Genomic DNA, 21,296 nt, shown 5'->3' with positions numbered 1-21,296 from the left:
CCCACTTGCAGAGACACAGGGGCAGGACATCCAGCAGCTCCCTGGCCTCTGTCCTCTCTGTCCCTGGGCCCAGAACCAAGTCAGCACTTAGACAGTGTGCCCTCAGGAGCACCAGCAACTGAAATGCACCCCCCCCCCCCCGCAGATTCCCATGCTCCTGGCCCAGGGAAGGAAGGGGTCTCTGCAGAGCCCACAGCAGCACTGACCTTATGGGCTTGGTGGGGTCAGTCCGGGCAATCTTCTGCTCAAGAGGGATCTGCTCCCACTTGAAATGCAGGCTCCAGTCAAATCCTAATGGACAGAGAGGGGTGAGGACAGAGCTCAGGGCAGAGCTGCTGCCCCTTCATTCCACCAGCCCTTGGTCTCCCCTGATCAGAACCCAGTTCGCAGAGGACCCTGGGCAATTCATGCAATCATTCCTTCACTCAGAAGGAGACGGGTCCCTGACCTCATTGATTTACTGGGTAGGACAGAGGCTACAAAAAGAAATCAATAAAGGAATAATCTGCCACAGGTACCTATGCTATTTTAGTAAGGGTAGTCAGGAAACGATCTCTAAAGAGATCACTTTTGACCTGAAAGTCTGATCCATGCAGGTATCTGGGGAAATGGAATTCCAGGCAAGGGGAACAGCAAGTGCAAAGGCCCTGAGGTGATTTCCCAAAGGAGAAACACCTGGCTCACTTCAGAACCCCACTCAACTCTAAGATCTAAGTAACAGCTGTTTCCATTTTTTGGAAGTCTGGGCCCCAAATAGGAAAACCACTCTGCCCACTAGCTCCTAGCAACAGATTGTCTAGTGCAGCCTGTCCAATAGAACTTTCTGCAATGATGGAAATGTTCTATATCTGCACTGACTGTCCAATATGGTAGGCACTACCCACATGGGGTTATTGAGCACTTGAAATGTGGCTAGTGCAACTCAGGAAGTGAATTTGAATTTTATTTAATTGTAATTGATTTAAATTTAAATAGCCAAATATGGCTCTTATAGCAGCACAGCTATAAAGTCTAGACCAGAGCTGTCCGAAAGAATGCAAATGATGCAAGCCAGAAATGCAAACTACATTTGTAATTGAAATTTTTTTAGGACACCTGGGTGGCTCAGGTTGCCTTCAGTTCTGGTCATGATCCCAGGGTCTTGGGATTGAGTCCCGCATTGGGCTCCCTGCTCAGTGGGAAGCCTGCTTTTCCCTCCCTCTGCCTGCCACTCCCCCTGCTTGTCTCTCTCTCTCTCTGTCAAATAAATAAATAAAATCTTAAAAAACTTTTTTCTAGCAGCCATATCAAAAAGAAAGAACGTATGAAATTAATTTGAATAATATATTTTAATGTAATATTTCCAAAAATGTTATCATTCCAACATGTAATCAATATAAAAAACTACTGATGAGATTTTTTACATTCTTTTGTAATAAGACTTTGAAACCTGGTGTGTATTTACACTTACAGCACATCTCAAGGCAGACCAGTCACATTTTAAGAGCTCAATAGCCAAATGTAGCTAATAGCTCTTCTATTCGACGGCCTGGGTCCAGGCCACCTCCAGGTGTATGTATTAGGAATTCACACAAGACACTGTCCTAGCATGTCCTTCTGCCAGGACTGTAGGCATGGTCCCTGGGCTGACAGCATTTGGAAAGGATGTGTCAGTGTTTGTTCGGAGGGGAAGACACAAGACTAGCCTGGTTTTGTCGCTTATGGTTCCAGAGGGCTTTATCCCCAATCCCAGAGCTTTCCACCATCCCTTTCCATTTTCTGGAGGTAAGGGGGTGGTGTGAGACGCTCTGGCACAGCTGGGTAGAAGAGCACCAAACCAAGGCTTTAGATCGCTCCCACCTGCCCCTTTCAAGCCTACAGCCCCTCCTCTGGAAGATGGACCCACCTCCACGAAGATCTGCAGATGCAGCAAGGTAGGCAAAGTTATCCAGACTGATGACATCGATGATGGGGCTCACCACACGGGTGTGGTCCTAGGGGAGGAATGAGAGATGGTGTGAGGCCAGCGACTCTGTGAAGAAAGGCCCAGCTGCCTGCTCTGAGAAGTTCTCTCCCACCATGAGGCACTCAGCCCTTCCCGCAGGACTGGGCAGGATCTTGGGAGCTGTCCTGCAGCCCCCAGCTAGGCTCCTGGAAGGACCCACTGAGGTCCCATGGGCTCTCCCAGCCTCTTCCTCTCACATCATGCTGAGCCCTGCTGGGATCTCACCTCCTCAGGGAAGCCCTGCTGGATTGCTGCAGGCTGAGGATTTCTTCCTCTTTTAAGCTGCTCTCACAATTACAGACCAGACAATTCCTGGGGCACTGAATCCTATGCTGCCTGAAGTGACTCTTCTGGTGCTGGTCTGAACTGCTGTTTTATTCATCGTTTGTACATGTTTTGGTTGAGTCTTCCCAACTGGACCACCAGCAGCTTGACGGCAGGGACTCTGTGGTCCCTGTGCAACCTGGCTGTCATTCTCTCAAGCCACATCTGCTTCAAGGTCAGATTCACCACTCCCTTCATCCTCCTAGACACAAATCCACCTCCAAAGCATTGGGGGGTAATGTCAATTTTATTAAAGATTTGGGACATGCGGTAATGGTGTTGGGGGCTTGTGTGATATACCCCATGCAAAACTATCAGCTACCATCAGCCCTCTCTTCCCTCTCCCTCCACAGAGGGACCCAGCCTAGAGGCCCATCTCTCCCCAGACTGTGCTGACCTTCAAAATCCTCTTGTCTGCAATATGGAGGCCACCCAGCTCTGCCCCTCAGTTCACACACACCCTGTCTCAGGACCACAGAAGGCGGGGAGGAGGCGGAGCAGGGAGACCACCCATGGTTTCCTATAGAGCTCTGTGGGGGCCTTGCCTCTGCCTTTTCATAGAGTTTTTTGTTCCAAGGTGTAATTCACATTTTTATAGCAATTTCACTAGCTGTAATTGACACGTGATGAAATTCACCAGTTTAACGTGTGCAAATTCGGTGGCTTACAATACAGTCACAAGATTGTGCACCCATCACACCTAATTCCAGAACATTTTCATCACCCCAACAAGAAACCCTGTACCTGTTAGCGGTCACCTCCCCCATCCTCTCTCTCTCCAGCCCCTGACAACCACTCATCACCTTTCTATTTCTATGGCTTTGTTTCATTCTGGACATCGCACCTCAGTGGAATCATAAAACACATGGCCTTTGGGGACCGTCTTCTTTCACATAGGGAAGCATTTTCATCCACATTGTAGCACGCGTTACTATTTCATTCCTTTTTATGGCTGAGTAGTAGTGGTGTGGTTATATCCGCACACATTTGGGCTGTTTCCACATTTTTGGCTCTTCTGAGAGATAGTGCCCTGAACACTCCAGGGTAAGTTATTGCGTGTAGAGGGTATATTTCCATTTCTCTTGGGGGTGTGCCCCGCAGTGGAAGGGGCATCAGGTAATTCGGTGTTTAAACTTTTTTTTTTTTTTAAGATTTTATTTATTTGACAGAGATCACACGTGGGCAGAGAGGCAGGCAGAGGGAGGAAGCAGTAGGCTCCCCGCTGAACAGAGAGCCCGATGTGGGCTTGATCCCAGAACCCTGGGATCATGACCTGAGCCAAAGGCAGAGGCTTTAACCCACTGAGCCACCCAGGTGCCCCTTGGTGTTTAAACTTTTGATGAGAGGAGCCTGGGTGGCTCAGTGAGTTAAGCCTCTGCCTTTGGCTCAGATCATGATCCCAGGGTCCTGAGATCAAGCCCTGCCTCGGGCTCTCTGCTCAGCAGGGAGCCTGCTTCCCCCACCTCTTTGTGTGCTTCTCTGCCCACTTGTGATCTCTGTCTGTCAAATAAATAAATTTTTAAAAATCTTTAAACTTTTGATGAACTGCCGGGCTGTAATCTGGCTGCCTCAGATTACGTTCTCACCAGCAATGAGTGAAAGGGCTCCCACTTCTTCACATCCTCGCCAGCCCTCGTTACTGTCCATCCTTTGGTCACGGCCATCCTGTAGGTCTCAAGTGGTATCTGACTGTGGTTTTGACTCGCATTTCCCTCAAGGCTTAACAATGTTGAGCATCTTTTCCTGTGCTTGTTGGCCATTTGTGTACTTGCCTTGAAGAAATGTCCATTCCAATCCTTTGCCCATTTTTGAGCTTGGTTGTCTTTTTATGGTTGACCCGTGATCACCTCATCCTTCCCTCCACCTGTCTCATGCTCCTCCCCCTTCTAGTGAACTGCTGGCACGTGCTGGGGGCCCCTGTTCTCATCTCTTCTTGACAACACCATCCCCCCATTTTCCTCCTTCTCAAACTTTCCAGCCTTGACCCCAAGCTGTCCCCTGCCCCCGCACAGGACCCGTCTCCTCCAGGAGGAAAACCACCCCAACATTCCTAGTTGGAGCTTTACAGCTCACCCAAGTTCATGACCACATGAGTTCCCCCAACAGCTCCGTAAGACAAATATTACAATTACCCCCATTTTCGGAGGAGAAAGCTCACTAACATGACATCACTCTGGAGGAAGCAGAACATTTAGGCTTCTACTCTGCCTATCTATCAAGTCAATGACTTCATGCCAAGAACATGGTGGGCACATCCCAAGGGGCAGAGCTCCCCGAGGGACAGAGGGACTCACCTCCTTGACTCGCTGCAGCATGGGCTGCAGCCACTCGGTGTTCACTTCGCAGTGGCTGTCCAGAAAGGTGAGCACGGCAGCTGTGGCCACATCTGCCCCACGAACTCGGGACCGGATCAGCCCTGCCATGGGAGTGGACAGGGGTTGGTATGGGGACAGGGTCAATTTGTCTCCCCACCATCCCTGAAAAGGCTCAGGGCTCTGCACCTGTCAGGAGCCAAGGCTTCCTCTGAGTTACTGTGACTGAGCTTTACTTTGTATTTGACTATTTCCTCTGTCCCTCTCTTTTCTTGCATCCACTCATCAACGGTCATTACTCCAGGCTCATTCTCTGAGTGCCCTTCATGTGCCAGACCCTGTTCTGGGCTCTGGGGACATACTGGTAAACAGTCAGGCATTAGTGAATGGAAAGTGCAACGGAGGGTATTTTGGTACCCAAAGAAAACCAGAAACCAAAACCCTTTCCTCCCTGCCCCGCCCCCCACCGGGGGATCTCCAGGCCATCCCCTTCAGCTGCATCATCATGTGTGACCTGGTGAGAATCTTCTAGACTAAGGCAGGCTGGAGTCAGTGTGTCAGCCCCTTCACGTACCTTAAGCATGTTCTTTAACTTCTCTGAGCTTCGGTCTTCTTAGATAAAAGACTCAGAGCAAAAATAACCCCCACCTGCCGGGAGAGTGTCCCGTGTCTAGGAGGTCTCCGCGGGCTAGATTCCGAGCTGTTTCGGCCCCCATCCCAAACAATCTTGCTGATGGCTCGCCAACTGTCAAATAATGGCCTCACTTCTGACAGCTTCCCGGTCAGGGCTGGGGACTCGACTGCCAGGGAGAGAGGAGGCCCAGCTGGTGCTAAGAGAGCAGCTGCTGGTGCCCCATGAGCCGTGGAGATGGAGGGGACTCGCTCTAAGAGCTCAGAATACAGTTGCTTCCTGGAGAGAGTTCCCTGGCCATGCCTCTGCCCTGTACTCGGCCTCCATCCATCTGACTATTCATTCATCTGTGCAAAAATCCATCTGTCCCATCCTTGCACTCCATCAGGCTAGCAAGGCAGCTAGCCTTAAGGTTTGCATTTGTGTTGGGCAAACCCCTGGAAACACTATATTCCTGGGCCTAAAGGTACCTACAACCCAGTGCTTGGGAGAAATTACTCTCTGGCTTCTTCCATGCCACTGAGAAGGTCTCCTTGGTCTGACAGGTCTTTCTCAATTATGCCCCTTGCATCTCTCTCTCATACTCTCTCTCTCTCTCAAACCTGTAGTGGTTCCCTACTACCTGCCTTATCAAGTCTAAATGCCTGTCTCTGGCTTCCACGGTCTTCTGCCATCTACCCTCACCTCACCATTTCCCCTGCTGACCAGACCCAGATTCTCCCAGGGGAGGAGGAAGAGAGAGACGTTAAGTGTAGCCTCCCGCCTCGGGGTTGGAATTCTGGCTCCTCTACTCATCACCCTGGGCAGATCATCCTGGGCAGAACCTCCTGAGGTCTCACTTCCCATCTGTGCAAAAGGGAACAATGGACTGTTAGGAGGAGGGACTGTGAGGATTTAGGCAGAGTGGATGCCTCCTATGGGCGAGCACTTGGGAGGAGGGCTGTTAGTATTACAGGGACACCTGGGCCTGACCAGCGCTCGTGCCTGCAGAGCCCTCAAGCCTGGACTGCCCTGCCTTGCTCCCTTCACCTGTTCTACCCTCACCCAGTCCAGGCCCTCTCCCCTATCACGCCCCGCTCCTGGGGTCTCTGATCTATTGCACATAATCATGACCAACCTGTCTCTGAGGTGGGTCCTGACTCCTTGGCCTTATGATGTGTTCTCCAAGGGCAGGGGCCGTGTTTTGTAGTTCTCTTGTGTCTCCTAGAGTGCCACATACAACACTAGGCCATGTGGCCGATGCCCCAAAACACCTCTAGATGGGAAGTGAGGCTACATTTGCTTTATAATGCCCTCTGGGGACACCTGGGGGCCTTAGTGTCTGCCTTCTGCTCAGGTCATGATCCCAGGGTTCTAAGATTGAGCTACACATAGGGCTCCCTGCTCAGCAGGAAATCTGCTTCTCCCTTTCCCCTCACCCCTCCCCCTGCTTGCGCACTCTCTCACTCTATCAAATAAATAAGATCTTAAAAAATAATAATAATGCCCTTTGGTTTTCTCAAAGCATTTCCATATAGGTTAGCTCATTTAATCCTTACAACAGCCACGCAAGACAGAAAGGGTCTATTATTAACTCCACTTCTCAGAAGAGACAACCCAGGCAGCCAGAAGTACAGCAACTTGCCCACAGTCATGCCATGGCCGGGGCTGACCCGGGCTAGCAGAAGGGTCTTTCCACAGCCCTTGGTCCTGGCCACAAGGAATGCAGAAGGAGCATGCTGGCTTAGTGGGACATGGCATAGTGCCAAAAGGGAATGGGGAGGTGCAGAGGTGTAGACCGAGATTGGTCTGCAGAGGCACCCAGGGTCCAAGAACTCACCTTCCCGCCGATCATTGCGCAGGCACTTGACCTTGGGGATCCTGGTCAGGAGCAGACAGTCTTCAGCTGAAGGTGAAGAGAAGGAAGCAAACTCATTCAGATATGGACGTCAGACCACAAGAGGTTTGGTCGCCCCTGGAACTGCCCAGAAGGTGTCTCACAGTAGGTCCAGGGAAAGGGCTGAAGATGGGGAGGTACGCAGGGGCATGGTCATCTCTATGGCCAAAGGATTGCCCTGTGCCCCACTCCCAGGCCAGACTGAGGACTCCTTATGGCATTGCCCCCAGGGGGCAGCAGAGAGCACCAGCAGGTCCGCAGGGAGCCCAGCCAACACCCCCACCCCCACCCCGCAGCCACACTGAAGGGACAAGCCTCAGAATAAGGCATTTGTAATAACAAAGGATGCTGCTGATGTTGCTTCTGTCTTTAAAAAGTGTCATTTCACTAGTGGCAAAACAACCCCACTCTTTCCCCTTCCTTGGCACCTGGGAACAGAGTCAGGGAAGGCACCTAGAAAAGACTAAAGATCCCGGGTAGTGGGCAGAGGTCCACCCGTGATATCCAGCCCGGCCCTGAGAGGGGCTCCATACTCTAGGCAACTGAGTGTGGAAGACTGCACATAACAGGAGGTAGAAGCTTACGATCTGAACTGAAGTCATCCACTAAGATGATCTCCTGGATCAGGCTGGCTGGAGTTCGGTTCAGGACGCTGGAGTGATGGGGACAGAGGAGCCTGGATTTAGGGTTCAACTTCCACTTACTTCTCCCTGCCCCAGGGCTCCCCCATCACCCAGTTCAGGGACCGGCACACTAGCCAAGAGCCAAACTCCTGGGCCCTGGTGAGAGGCTGAGGAGGGGTGTGCCCCTCGGGCTCTTCCGAGGACCTGCTGACCCTGGGATGGCCAGATGGTTTGTGGAAACGGCCCCAGCTGAGTCACCAGGACAGGACCTGTAGCTGCTTAATAAGCCCCAGCTAGGGCGGGGAGGGGGAGGGGTTGGCAGCCCCTAGCTGGGCCTGGGACGGCCGGCCTGGGATGGCCTTTCCTTCCCACCATCTTTCCTCTTCCTCTTCCTCCACTCACTGGGAAAGAAAACCCAAACTTCTTCAATCCCTGGAACAATCCAAATCCTATTCTCATTAAAGAAATGGGGTAAGCAGGAGTTAAACTTGACCACAGGGCCAAGTTAAGGAGGACACAGACCTCCCTCTGAATCCGTTGACTGGCACCTCCCAGGTTGGCATCCATCGTCCTCAGGCCTTCCGCGCCCATCCCTGACTCCCTTGGCTCCTGACCCTTGACTATCTGCCTCTGTCCTGCAGATCTGACCTTGTCCTTGCCCATTCCAATAATCCCAGCCATATTTCTGGGGTCTCTCTGACCCCGATTCACCAGCTCCAGCTTCTCAGAAGGACAGGACTCCCACAACCTCTGGCCCGGCACCCTGTCTCCATGTCCCCGTCCCCCCACCCCCCTCCCCGCAGGGGCTTGGCAGAGCTTCCTGAGGCCTCACGAAATGAGGGTCCCCGAGATGGGGCTTACCTCTTCACGGTGCGCAGGAGGGTAGAGCGGGCCTCATTGTGGAATGTGATGATGACGCTGGTGGCCGGCAGGTCCGCAGAGTAGGTTACAGACGGGCAACTGAGAATGGAGCACAGGGGTCAGAGGGCACCGTGAGGGCCTCCTCAGGGCAGGCTTGAGGCTTCTCTCTGTCCAGCCTGCTGCCCCCAGGAATACCTCTGTGGGACAGAGAAGGCAAACCTGAAGCCAGGCTGTGAGGCTGCCCTTCCCCGCCCACGTTCCCCCCACTCAGCCCATCCAGCCTGGAGTCCTTGGAGGGAAGCCACAGGCCGAGGCAGCTTCCCAGGCCTGGTCATCTTTACCAAAGACCTTGCAGCCCCTGTCAATGAGCTGTTTAGAAGGGCCCTGACCTTCATGACTGTGTGGGCACCACTCCAGGCCTGGGGACGTAGCCCTGGGCCAGCAGCCGGATCTCCCCGCCTGCCAGAGAGAGACAAAATGGGGGAGACGGGGGGTGGAGGGGGGGGACAGCCTCTGCTTTGTGTCTGGCATCCTGTAGCTTCTTTCTCTTCTCCTGGCTCACGACATTTGGAGGATCTGGAGGGAATCGCCCCTCTCCTATCCTCCTGTGACTCCCTCCCTCTCGCTGCCCAGCAGGGACAGCTGGCTGGTGACCCGGGCCAGGGACGCAGCCTCACCGCTCCAGGGGCCCGGACTCCCGGAGCACACAGAAGCCTCGAGAAGACCCTGAAAAGTGCCTGCCAACCCCCGCGGCTCTGTGCTCCTCTTCTCAGTCTCACACCACATTTTTAGCCATTGGCTTCCCCCTCCTCAGGAAAGGGAATTAAAACAATCCATTCCTGCCAGCCTCCATCCCTGTCGCTTCCGCGGATGCTTTTGTGCGTGTTCCTGGGGCCGGCGGGAAGGCAGCTGGTTTTCATGACAATCTTCTTTATTACAATTGCTCTCCGACTATTCCAGCAGGGACGGTTTTTTCATTCCGGCATTCACGCCCTGACAGCAGCTTACAGCTGAATTCCCAGGCCCATTTCCTGCCCGGCAGAGAGACGGGGCCAGTAAGGCAGGAGTCCCACCAGCCCGGGACCCCCATGGGAGGAATCCTGTGAGGCTTTGAGTAGGGGGGTGGCGTGGAGGGGTAGGGAAATTCACCTCTGCCCCCTGAGAAGCCAGGCTTCCTAAGTGCATCCTCCCAGAGGTGTGTAGACTGCGGGGGGCGGGGCGGGGGCGCCTGCTGAGATGGGGAGAATCAGCCACCTCTGGCCTTCCAGGCCCCCCAACACTGACCTCTAGGGTCAGTGACTATGAACCCCAACCCTCTGGTGCCCAGGAAGGAGAGAATCTGGATAGTGATGCCCATTCTTCACCTGAAAGGGGCCAACCTACCCGTACCCCATCTGGAGAGTTGACTTGACGTCCTCCCGACCGGCCTCCTCTAACTCTCCCCCGCTCTGCATTTCTCTGGGATTTACAACTGTGATCATGAGAATTTATCCTGGTCCCAGGAGCCAAGAGCCTCTGAAGAGGTTGGCCCCAGGCCTGTGTTTCAAGTTTGGGGCTGATAGGGTTTTTTCTTTGTGATGCAAGGAGGTCTGTCTTGCCTGGTCTCTCTGTTCCCCTTGAGGGGGGCTCCCTAGACTGAGGGCTGGACTAGGAACTAGCCTGACCATTTAGAGACCAGCAGAAGCTGCAGTCTGGAGGGAGAAGAGCAAGGCTCACCCCAGCACCTGAGAGCCCTTACCTCTGTCCGTTGCTCCTCCTACACACGCGTGCGCGGGCACCTGCACCCCCACCCCACCCCATCCACCTCAGGCTTCTGGGAGGGCCGGCAGCCACACGGGAGCAGGAAGGGAGGCTGGCCTCAACACCCCTGCTTTGGATTCGAAGAGTCTCATTTTAAAATGCGTGTCATCCCCAGAGGGATTGCTCCTTGAAGTTCTTCAGTGAACACCTGAGAAGGTATGAGGGGGGCTTCGTGGGAGGGAGGGCAGAGGTGATCCAGGCTAACCCTGTATCCGTTCAAAGATTTGGGTCCGTAGAATCTCCAGGCCTTGGGGTCAAGGTTTGCCATGGCCAGGGTTGCCAGGAAAAGTCCTCAAGTAGGACTGTGTGGACATAGTCTTGTAGGCCCCACAGTGCAGGTGGACTCTGCACCGGGACTGACCGAGAAAGAACTGAGATCTGAGCATTGGACCTGGGCGGGGGGTGAGTCTTTCTGAGTGGCAGGATAATTGTCGTACTTGGTAGCATGAGTTTCTGGAGGCTGGCAGTGCTGATGTCAGGACAGTTAGGACAGTCTGGGGCTCCCCCAGCTCCATGTCCATCTCACCCTGAAGGCTGCCCAGTCCACTGGATTTCAAGCTCCCTTCCAAGGTGCTAGAAGCATGTCCTCTTCTCTTATCTCTCACACCCCTTTTGTGCTGCGGAGGACCCGCTTCAGAAGGAAAATCAATCTTGACCTGCATCATCCCCACCTACCCTTAGACCAGGACCAGCCTGGTGCTAGGTACACAGCTGAGTCCAACACAGCCCTCGTTGGTCACTCAATACTGTAGGCACGTGGCTGAGTCTGCTTCAACAACCCTGTGTGCACAGAGCACAGAGGAAGCCTCCAAACCAGCCTGGGTTGGCAAGGAACCTTCCCCAGACGAGAGGTCACTGAGAAGAATTATGAAAATGCAAGTGGGGGGTGGGGGTTTGGGCAGGGGAAACTGTGTGCGCAGATGAGGGGAGGGACAGGAAAGGAGAGGACTGTGGGAGTATCGAGTCCTAGGTGAAAAGGAGCAGTGGCTCAGGGCCAGGAGAGGTGGCTTGTGCTTCAGGGTAAGGACCTCAGACTGTTTCCAGAGGTGAGGGTAGGAAGAGGGCACTGGAGATGGTGACTATGATCTAGACAGGACTCATCACGGGCCTGAACCACGGAGGGGGCGTGGATGGCTTGCCCAAAGTTGGTCACTCACACCAAGTGGAGTCAGAGTGGGGATCATTGTGGAAGGTGTCCCTCGGTCTTGCTTTGGGGCCTCTCCCACCTACCACACTGGGAGAACCAAGAGCAAGGCTGGGAAGCGTTTGTGGGAATTGCTGAGGAAATGGGGGCCACAGGGCAGGAAGAGGAGAAGGACAGGGATTGCACAGTGTGGGCAGGGTCGGTGGCCCCTCTTCACCTCAGGCATCATCAGCAGGCCCACCCACCCGCTCTGACCTCCCTGTGGTCCCGTGGCAGCTCACGCTCCCTGGGACTCCAGACTGAGGTGCTGAGGGGCCTTACCGGCGCCCACCGAGTCTCCTTGGCCATCTCGGGCCCTCTGGAAGTCAGTGAAACAGAGGAGGCAAGAGAATAACTGAGAGTGAGGGTTTGAGGGTCTTGACAACCAGACAGAGCCTGAGGAAATCTTTCTCATTTCCTCAGTCCATGTGAGGAACGGAAGTGAGCTCACAGGTGCCAGCCCTTGCTCCAGGGCACAAGAGAGGCTGTACCTGTAATGGCGGGTGTCCCGGATGGCTCGGTCGGGGCTCAGCTTGTCACTCTCCAGCTGGTTGAAGGCATGTTGCCTGTAAGGGTCCTCTCCGGGCTTCAGCTGCTTGGCTGCCAGGTACGCCTTCTCATCGAAGCCTCTGGAAGGTGTTCCTGTCACCTGAGACAAAGGTCAGCATCAGAGGGGTGAGAGGCAGGAGGATAAAGCGGCCACTGTGTGGGGCCAGCAGCGTTACCTCATTTGTACCTTATCCCAACTCTGTGAGCAGGAGACGGTTATTTCCCCCCCTTGTACAGATAGGGAAACTGAGGCTCAAGGAGTTTAAAAAAAGTACCCCCACGTGTACAGGGAGCATATGGAAATTCTCTGTACTTCCTGTTCTGTTTTATGCCCCTAAAACTGCTCTAAAAACATTGTCTATTTTTTTTAAAGCCCAAGGTCAGAGCTAATAAGTCACAAGTTCTGGATTCATACCGGTTGTTCCGACCCTGAAGGTCAGTCTCTTGAACAGTGGTCTTTGTTGGATTTGGAGAAGGTGACCCCCAATATGAAGTGTCCTGAGGGGACTCCCAGCCAAGCTCTTGGTTGCCAAGCAACATACAGCATCCTAAGGATGAACTTGGGCCTGACACCAGACTGGGCATGCAGCGCGTCACCAAGAGTGTAGACGAGCTGCTGTGTTTAGAGTTTAGAGTTTAGAGAGCTACCTGTGAGGACACACAGGCCCCTCGTGGCTCGTGCTAGAGCTGTCAGAACACGAACGCAGTCAGTGATGTCTCTTCTCGGGGATGGTGTCTTGCTGCTGCCCTCGCCCCATGTCAGAACAGCTGGCTCACTGCTGCTAAGTGCCAGGGAGTGAGGGATGACATTGGCCATGGCCCAGCCCCTCTTCTCTTAGCCACACCCCACTCTGTGCTCCCAAAGTCCCCCCATGAAAGACCCTGGGGAAGGACACATCTGAGATGAATGGAGAGACAGATGGATCTTGACATCTCATTATTTGAACCAAACTCTTGGCTAGATGTTCCCCCAGAGTGCCTCGAAATAGCATCAACAGTGAGCGTATCCACTGCAACCCTTCCACCTGCCTGGCAGCCCAGGCTGGACCTGTGGGCCCCCAGAGACAGCAGGAAGGTAGGTGAGGACTGTTCAGACCCAGAACTCTGCATGAGGACCCCATCACAGGCCTCGCCCCAGAGTGATGGTCCCTGGAAGGCAGCCAGACCTGGGGAAAGGAGACCGAGGTGCTGAGTGATACTGGGGGACATCCACAGCAGCCCAGGGCCTCCATGAAAGCCTAGCCCCATACCTCACCAGACCAGAATGCAGAAGGCTCCAGGGGGCGAGTAGCTCCTTCAAGGATGCCCGTCTGTTGAGTTCTGGCCTCCAGGGGCATCCTGTGCTAGGAGCCAGCCCCTGAGTTCCTCAGGTCGGAGCTGGTGAGAGGGCTTTCCTTGCGTCCACCAGGCCCAGCCCCATGCTAGACACAGGGGCTCAGGATAGTGCTCACCTCTGTGGTGGCCATGCTGTGACTGATACTTGGAGTTGGTGCTATACCAAGGGCTGGACAGATGTGGCACAGCCCCCATGGGCTGGAAATCCATTTCAGGAAAGACAGAAGGAAGGGAGGAAGGAGGGAGGGAGAAGCAGAGGAAGTCTGTTTTGACCGGAACCTTGGATTTCTAGAAGGACCCAAGCTGTCTAACTTCGAGAGTGAGCATGAGAGGTCCTCTGGGTCCTCTGGGTCCTTCCCACCTGGGAGAAGGATGGATGCTAACTCTGCCCCCACAATTCCTCCCAGCCCAGGTCAGAGAAATGGAAAGCAGCCTCCAGTTGATGTCTGAGGTAAAATAAAAAGAAAAACTGCAGAAACTCCCAAACAGAGAATATGCCACTGAATTATCCTGCGAGGCAACTGTGGGAAATAACTGTGCTTGCTTATTTAGGACTTCTGGCCACACTGCGGGCTCAGGAAGCCTCTGAGTCCTCATCCCACACTCACCCATCACCCAAGAAACATGGATTGAGAGCTGTGCATCTACCACCAGGCCTTGGGACACCCCTCAGCAAGTTCCAAGGCCTATCTGATCATTCATTCATTTGTTTAAGAATGCTTGAATTCAGGGTGCCGGGGGGCTCAGTGGGTTAAGCGTCTGCCTTCGGCTCAGGTCATGATCTCAGGGTCCTGGGATCGAGCCCTGCATCGGGCTCTCTGCTCAGCAGGGAGCCTGCTTCTCCCTCTCTCTCCACCTGCCTCTCTGCCTACTTGTGATCTCTCTCTGTCAAATAAATAAATAAAATCTTTAAAAAAAAAAAAAAAAGAATGCTTGAATTCTTTCCCATCCCAGACTGCTGCCTTACTGAGCCTCAAGGCCTCGGGTGAAGCTTCCTCAGGGCTGTACAGAATATTGTGGAAGACAGAGGGCTGGGCCAAGGTGCACCAGAGAAGTTCCCTCCGGGGCCTCCAGACTGTGCTAGACATCCTCAAAGATACTGTTCAGAAGCATCTTCTGCTCCCTTCTGCAGACGCATAGCCTGGGTGATGCTCCAATGGTCCTCCAAGGTCAGACCCTTCACCTATGAGCTGCCTTCTTCATGTGTGAAGAAGGGTGCTGGGGAGACACAGTCCCTTCCCCCACCCAGAGGTCTTAGCCTTGCTTTCACATTGACCCACATCTCTGGGGCCCGCAGCTGAAACCCCAGCCGGCCCCGAGTCAGCCAAGTGGAGAGGACACGGAGGAGGCCTCCCTGGCCTCTCCTTGAAGGGACCCAGAGCTCTTCTACCTGTTCACAAGCCCACACTGCAGCTCATTTCCTCCCAGCTCTTGAACGCTCCTTGCCCTTTGGCCCTGTTCTTTGATCTTGAGACTTTCAGGACTTTGACTCTCCCCAGGGTTCTGCAAACTCAACATCTCAAAACGAATTCGGCACTGAAGACCAAAGCTTCTGCTTCTCCTGCATTGCCTGCTGCAGAGGTGGGAAGTCCCAGCCTCCTGGTCCTCCCAGGAACACACGCAGGGGTCGCCTGTGATGTCCTCGCTGATGCTCCATAGCCGGACCGAGACCTTGTGTATCCACAGCGGTGTCCTATGGGCTCACCACTGGTGCTGAATCAACACATATTTCCTCCAAGTCTAGTGTGTGCAGACACGGTGCAAGAGGCTGGGAAGATGGAAATAAACAAAAGCACTACAGACCCCAGAAATCTGGGAACCTAGATCACCCCTCACAGCTCCCCCATCCCATGCTGGACATGGCCACGCAAGATCAGGAAGAAACCCTCACCCTCAACCTCAGATCATGGGTAGCTGCAGAAGTGGCCATGGAAGCCGGTCCCACCTGAACTCTAGCTGGAACAGGAGTCCAGGGATGGGGCACATGCCACACACTGGGGACCAGGGAATGCTATTCCCTTTCTCCCCAGTTTTCCCACTCATACTGCTTACTAAGCATGCTGGCTAGGGGTCAATGCATCTTTTGGCTCTAGGCTGCGGGACCGTGAGGAGCTATATAGGGATCAACCTGGGAGACCCGAGATCCTGGGCTTGGAGCCAGGTGGAGTCATTCTATGGGACTTGTCCTGCTGCCTTGTCTAGAGGGGATGAGGGTGCTTGGAGCTGCTTGTGGAATTCACAGACATCTGTGCTTTTCTGCTCTTTCTTGTTTACTAAATGGTAAAAAAGAGCTCCCAGCGCCCAGCATATAGTAGGTACTGAACAGATGTTTGCAGAATAAAGGAATGAATGAGAGAGAATGAATGAATACCTAAATAATGTCCCTGCTCTTACCTGTACTTACCTATAATCAACAATAAACTTACCTATAATCAACAGGGGGGAAAACCACAGTGAACAAAAAGGAATCCTCTGACAGGTCACATGATCTTCAGGGGCTTCCCCTCTCCCTCTCCCTCCGCACAGGCCCCGGCAGAGCTCACGGTGGCCCAGGACACTATGAGCGGGGACCCAGTTCCCTCAGGGGCTCGGGTTCTGGTGTTGTTCCCTCCCTGGCTCTGGTCTGGCCACACCAGCTTCCTTATGCTCCTTGAGCCTGCTGGCTCCCTTCCCCTCAACCCTTCTGTTCCTTCTCTTTTCTGGAGGGCTCTTCCAGATGTCTGCACGGCTCCCTCCTTCACCCCACTGCAAGGCTCTGCTCAAACCTCACTTCTCCTGTGAGCCTTCCCTAACCGACCCCCTACCTGTAACACTATGACCCGAGCCCCGCATTCCCTATCCTACTGCCTTGTTCTCAATTTCCTTCTAGCACTGACTGTCATCTGATGTTCTAGGTATATTTTGCTTAGTTATTTTGTCTTTCTGACTGCTTCTCCCCACAAGAATATGAGAGTCGCCAGGGCAGGGATCATCTGTTTTATTTAATGCTGGATCCCAAAACCTGGAACAGTGCCTGTTGGTAGGATTCTAAATCAATGGTTAATGAATACGTGAGCAATTAACGGTCATGACCCTACTCGTCCCCTTGTGCACTTGGTTAACACATTCCTTGGAATGGACGTGGACCAAGTTGGTGGCAGGGTAGTTTCTGCTTGTCTTGGGGATCTCCTTCCCACTCATGTCTCCTGGCAGGACTGTTAATCACTGTCCTCCTGTCCCATCTGGACCACCACAACCATGGTGGGCACAAGGCCCAGGCGAGGCTGATCTCTTACAGAGTCTGGTGAAGCAATCGTCATTTGACTCAGCCTGGGCCAATCGGAATCCACGCTGAGACTGAGCTATAAGATGAGCTCATTTTGTCATCAAATGAGCTCATCTTATAACAGAGAGATGGAAGGCAAGTCCTCTTATCTATTACACAGAGAAATTTTGCCTGGAGAATGAAGCCAAGAAGAAACAATCAGAGCCAAGAGACAGAAAGAAAGAGCTATAGTGATATTACTTAGGGTTCCCTGGGGCTATTATATCAGATCCCAGTTCATCTTGGGGTTTTGTGGGTTTTTTTGTATATGTTTATATCTATCTGCCTATTACCTTCCTACCTACCTACCTGTCTACCTGCTACCTCTCTGTTCCATCTTTTTTTTTTTTTTTTGCTTAAACTAGTTTGAGTTGACTATCTTCTCTAATAACCAAAAATACAGAGATGTCAGTCCTTCAGTCGCTGCAATGAATAGAAAACCATTCTCCAAAAGTATGAAACAAGGGCACCTACGTGGCTCAGTCGATTAAGAATCTGCCTTCGGCTCAGGTCATGATCCCAGGGTCCTGGGGTTGAGCTCTAATTTGGCCTCCCCGCTCAGTGGGGAGTCTGCTTCTCCCTCTCCCTCTCCTGCTCCCCCAGCTTGTGCTCTCAACCAAGCACATACACACTCTATCTCTCAAATAAATAATTTTTTTTTTTTTTAAGTAAGAAACAAAATAAAAAACCAGCACCCCTGTGTGGCTCAGTGGGTTAAGCCTCTGTCTTCGGCTCAGGTCATGATCTCAGGGTCCTGGGATCCAGCCCCACATTGGGCTCTCTGCTCAGCAGGGAGCCTGCTTCCCCCTCTCTCTCTGCCTGCCTCTCTGCCTACTTGTGACCTCTCTCTATCAAATAAAAAAAATAGAATAAAATCTTTTTTAAAAAATCAAAAAACAGAACAAAAAAATGAGCCATCGATGGCAATGACACAGTTTGGTGGCAGCCATCCATTCCAGGACACCAGGATGATCCCTAGCATCCAGCCCAGTGACTTGAGCCTCCAGTCAGGTGAGGCATTCCCTGCCTTCCCCAGCACGAAGGGCTGTGGTCAGGGTTTCAGATTGGGGGGTTCCAACCGGACGACAATTTAAGGGACTCTTGAGTTGCCCTGGCAAGGAAGGAGGGTAGGGAGATGGTGAGTGACAGCCTGCTGGGCCTCCCACAGCCCTCCAGCCTCCTCCAAGAACTCTCGGCCAAGGCTTCTTCCCCGGTCTGTCCTTTTGGGAAGCACTTCCATATCCAACAAGGTCAATCACATCCAAAATTGTATAAGCTGAAATAATGACTCTGCTCTATAAAATGGGAAGAATTATGTCTCATCTTGGAGAGTTTTATTTTCAGTCCGTCACTTCCGTTAAACTTTGAATCTTGCCTGACTGGCTTCAGTTTTTTTCCAGCTAGATTTGCTTACTTCTTCTTGACTGCTAATTTAGGAAACAAACAGCAAAGGGGAAGGTTTAAAATAAGAAAGGAAAATATTTTCCACATCGTTTTTTATCAAAAACAGTTCAACCCAAATCCCCAAGCCCTGTAAACTTTCTTTTAAAGCATCCATGCACCTCTAAATTGTAGATTTAAACAACTCACACTCCTTTTAAATAACTGCTGCCTAATTTCCTTTTACTGCCAGTAAAACAGTTACCTGCTGGGCTGGCCTTTCACTCAAGTTCAATGAAACTGCAAATAAAAAGGCCCTGGTCCTATTTTGTGGACAGCTCCTGACTTCTTTCCTGAGTCTGCTCTAAACCCCAAACACCTGGCGAACAAAATGTGATTTCCAGCCACTCCCCTCTCCCCTGGGAACAAAGCCTCATCTGATGCTGCAGTCCCAAGTTGAAAGACTGCCATTCATCAGGAAGGCTGGGAAACCAGTACATGATTCACCAGCTCTGAGGGCAAGGTGTCAGGTTCCACCTCTCCCAAATGAAAAGGCGGGTCCCACTGGACCTCCCCACAAGCAAGCCGCTGGGTTCCAGGGAGGCAGCCAACTCCCTCTGGCCTGCCTGCCCTCCTATCCTACCAGACAAGATGCTAGGGCTGGCACAGGGCTGGGGATCTCAGCTTGGGTACAGGAAACCTCGCCTGGGTATCAAGGGTCCCTCAGGGGCCTGCCCCAGACATGTCCCGATGTCCCCTCTCACATGGTCTCCAAAGCAGTTATGGAAGGGTTACCAGCCAGGCCTTTGAAATCTGACAGCTCTGGGGTAGAAGGCTGGTGTTTACTGCTCTCTGGCCTTGGGAAGACACTTACCCATTCTGAGTGTGCTTCTCCATCTGGAAAAATGGGGATTATTGTGAGGATTAAAGGAGACGATGTACACAACGTGCTTAGCACACTATCTGGCACATAAATTATAATTATTAATTATGTTTTTGCTCTCCTGCCTTTTTACCAGTTGTTCTCCACCTTGGCTACACATTAGAATCTGAAGAATCGGAAGATTTTAAAAATCCCAATATCCAGGCCCTACCCAAGACCAATTCAATCAAACTCTCTACAGGTGGGAGACTAGGGTCAGGAGTTCTTAAAGCTCTCCAGGTGTTCAGCCTAGCAAGTCTGAGCCGCTGCTTTATGGAGATGCACAATGGTGAGCTGGTGAAATCACAGGACCAAGCACCAGATGGGACCTTGGAGGCCATCTCCCCTGACCCTCTTCCCAAGTAGCCTCACAGCGAGTCTGGGTTTTGGCCTCTGTATTGCTTCTCCATCAGCAAAGCCAACCGGACTCAGCTGGAGCCTTTGTTGTTGCTATAGAAACCACCACCTTGCAACACAGGCCCACATGTCCTGAAGGCTCTAGTTCAATTCCACACCGAGGAGCACAGGGTAAGGGCCTCCTGGGAAGCCCAGCGTGGGCTTCCAGTTAGATCTGCCACCACAGCCCAATTTCTCTGGGCACGCTGATGACCGCCCAGCCTTATGATCTCATCAAGAGATCTCATCAAGAAAGAGGGAGAGTGCATTCCCCAGATGGTCTCTGTTCAGGAAGATTCCTGGTCTAATCAAGATCCTCAGGTCCCATTTTCCACACTTCGCTTGGCTCAGGGGTCATCTAGGGATGGAGGTTTTCTGAAGGCGGGCCATGCTAGGGACGTGTGGTGGGATAGCTCAGTTTCCAGCCGCATACTGGTTTACCCAGCCTGAGTAGTACAGAACCTGCCACCCCTCACCCCCACCCCCATCACAGCTGCTGCTGAGCATAAGGAACTAGGAGGGCTCTCCTGCAGTCGTAAGTCGAAGCTGACTGCTCCCTGGGGGCCTACCGTGAGCTGGGTGCTATGCTAGGTGCTTATTTCCAGCTTCAAGTAGTCCTGCCAAATAGGTGCTCTCTTGATCCTGCTGTAACAGTAGTGGAAACTGAGGCCCGGGGAGATAAAAGAGCATGCCAAGGTCACATCGCTGCCGAGTGGCCGGGCTGGGCCTGGAATCAAGCCCGTCTGGCTGCAGGGCCTAAGCACAAAGCTTTCTCTGTCTTGAGACTACTCCTAGGCACAGATGGGCTCGGCAACCCCTTCCAGTTCTGAGTCCCTCGGCTCCAAAACAAGCTGGCCTCTGGTGCCCAGAACACAACCAGGCCCTGACAAGTGCAGGCTGGAGGCTGCCTCCCCACTGCGACCAGGGTTCTGAGCATCCGCTCATGGCTCAGAGGCGGACCTGCCCAGTGCAGTCATCTCTTGGCTTGCCATGGGCATGGAAACACTTCTCTGCTTTGGCTAGAAAGGACACGGAAAAAGTGAGAAGTATGAGAGTTTGTATTAGTCAGACCCAAACAGCACATAACCCAATTTCCTTGGGTCAGCCGGGGCCCTCCTTGGTCTTCCCAGCCAGGCACGTCCTCAGGGTCCTGACGACCTGCAGCTACAGCCGCAGAAAAAGGGGACAAAGCCAAATCCTCTTCCGCTTCTTGTCTGCTTGAAGGTACCAAACCTCCCACCACCAAAACTGTGCCAGCGTCTGCGGCCAAGAGAAAGGAAGTGAGCAGAAGGAACAGCAGAGACAGGGCCACCTCGGGGCTCCCCAGACCCCCCACAACCACCCTTCCAGTGAAAACACGGTGCAGATCACGCAAGTGTCACATGTCCGTGTCTGTAGGTTATCGGTGAATTTCTGTGTTTTGTCTTCAGTCTACTGAACTTGAACAAATTGGATATTAACTGGAAAAATACAAGCAAGCGCAGGCCATGTACTACACAGAACACATTCAGTATGACGATTTCAAGAGCATCAGCAGCCTCTTGCCTCACCCACTGAGGATCCCAGCTGGGCCAGGATCAAATCCCACCGGTCAGTACTCAGCAGGGGCTGATTGTGGCCTGGTGCCTCAGTTTATATCACCTTTTTTTTAGTTTATATCACTTTTTAGAACAAAGAGCCAAATTAGTTTAGTGAGCTGGCACTGTACGTTATTGGCATGGTAGGTCAAGTTTAGAAGTACATTACCTGTACTTTGTATATGATTAATATAATTAGTATAATTAAACAATTACGTTGTACCCTCAGAGAGAGAGCA

General features: G+C 52.6%; 1 protein-coding gene across 3 annotated transcripts in view; it reads right to left on the bottom strand.

Annotated features, from left to right (window-relative positions):
• GALNT16 (polypeptide N-acetylgalactosaminyltransferase 16) overlaps positions 1-21,296 on the bottom strand; it is a 93,997-nt gene that overhangs the window by 21,941 nt on the left and 50,760 nt on the right. For all 3 annotated transcript variants that reach the window (XM_032344596.1, XM_032344595.1, XM_032344594.1), the window contains 7 exons: positions 12,086-12,243; positions 8,612-8,710; positions 7,712-7,779; positions 7,071-7,136; positions 4,603-4,724; positions 1,886-1,973; positions 207-291 (listed from right to left, as the gene is read on the bottom strand). In XM_032344596.1, coding sequence (XP_032200487.1) covers positions 207-291; positions 1,886-1,973; positions 4,603-4,724; positions 7,071-7,136; positions 7,712-7,779; positions 8,612-8,710; positions 12,086-12,243 — 686 coding nt within the window. The remainder of the gene's footprint in view (positions 1-206; positions 292-1,885; positions 1,974-4,602; positions 4,725-7,070; positions 7,137-7,711; positions 7,780-8,611; positions 8,711-12,085; positions 12,244-21,296) is intronic.

This window comes from Mustela erminea, chromosome 5, assembly GCF_009829155.1.
Source record: "Mustela erminea isolate mMusErm1 chromosome 5, mMusErm1.Pri, whole genome shotgun sequence".
NCBI classification, from domain to species: domain Eukaryota; kingdom Metazoa; phylum Chordata; class Mammalia; order Carnivora; family Mustelidae; genus Mustela; species Mustela erminea.
The sequence above is the reverse complement of the archived record's forward strand: the minus strand, read 5'-3'. Positions and strand labels throughout refer to the sequence as shown.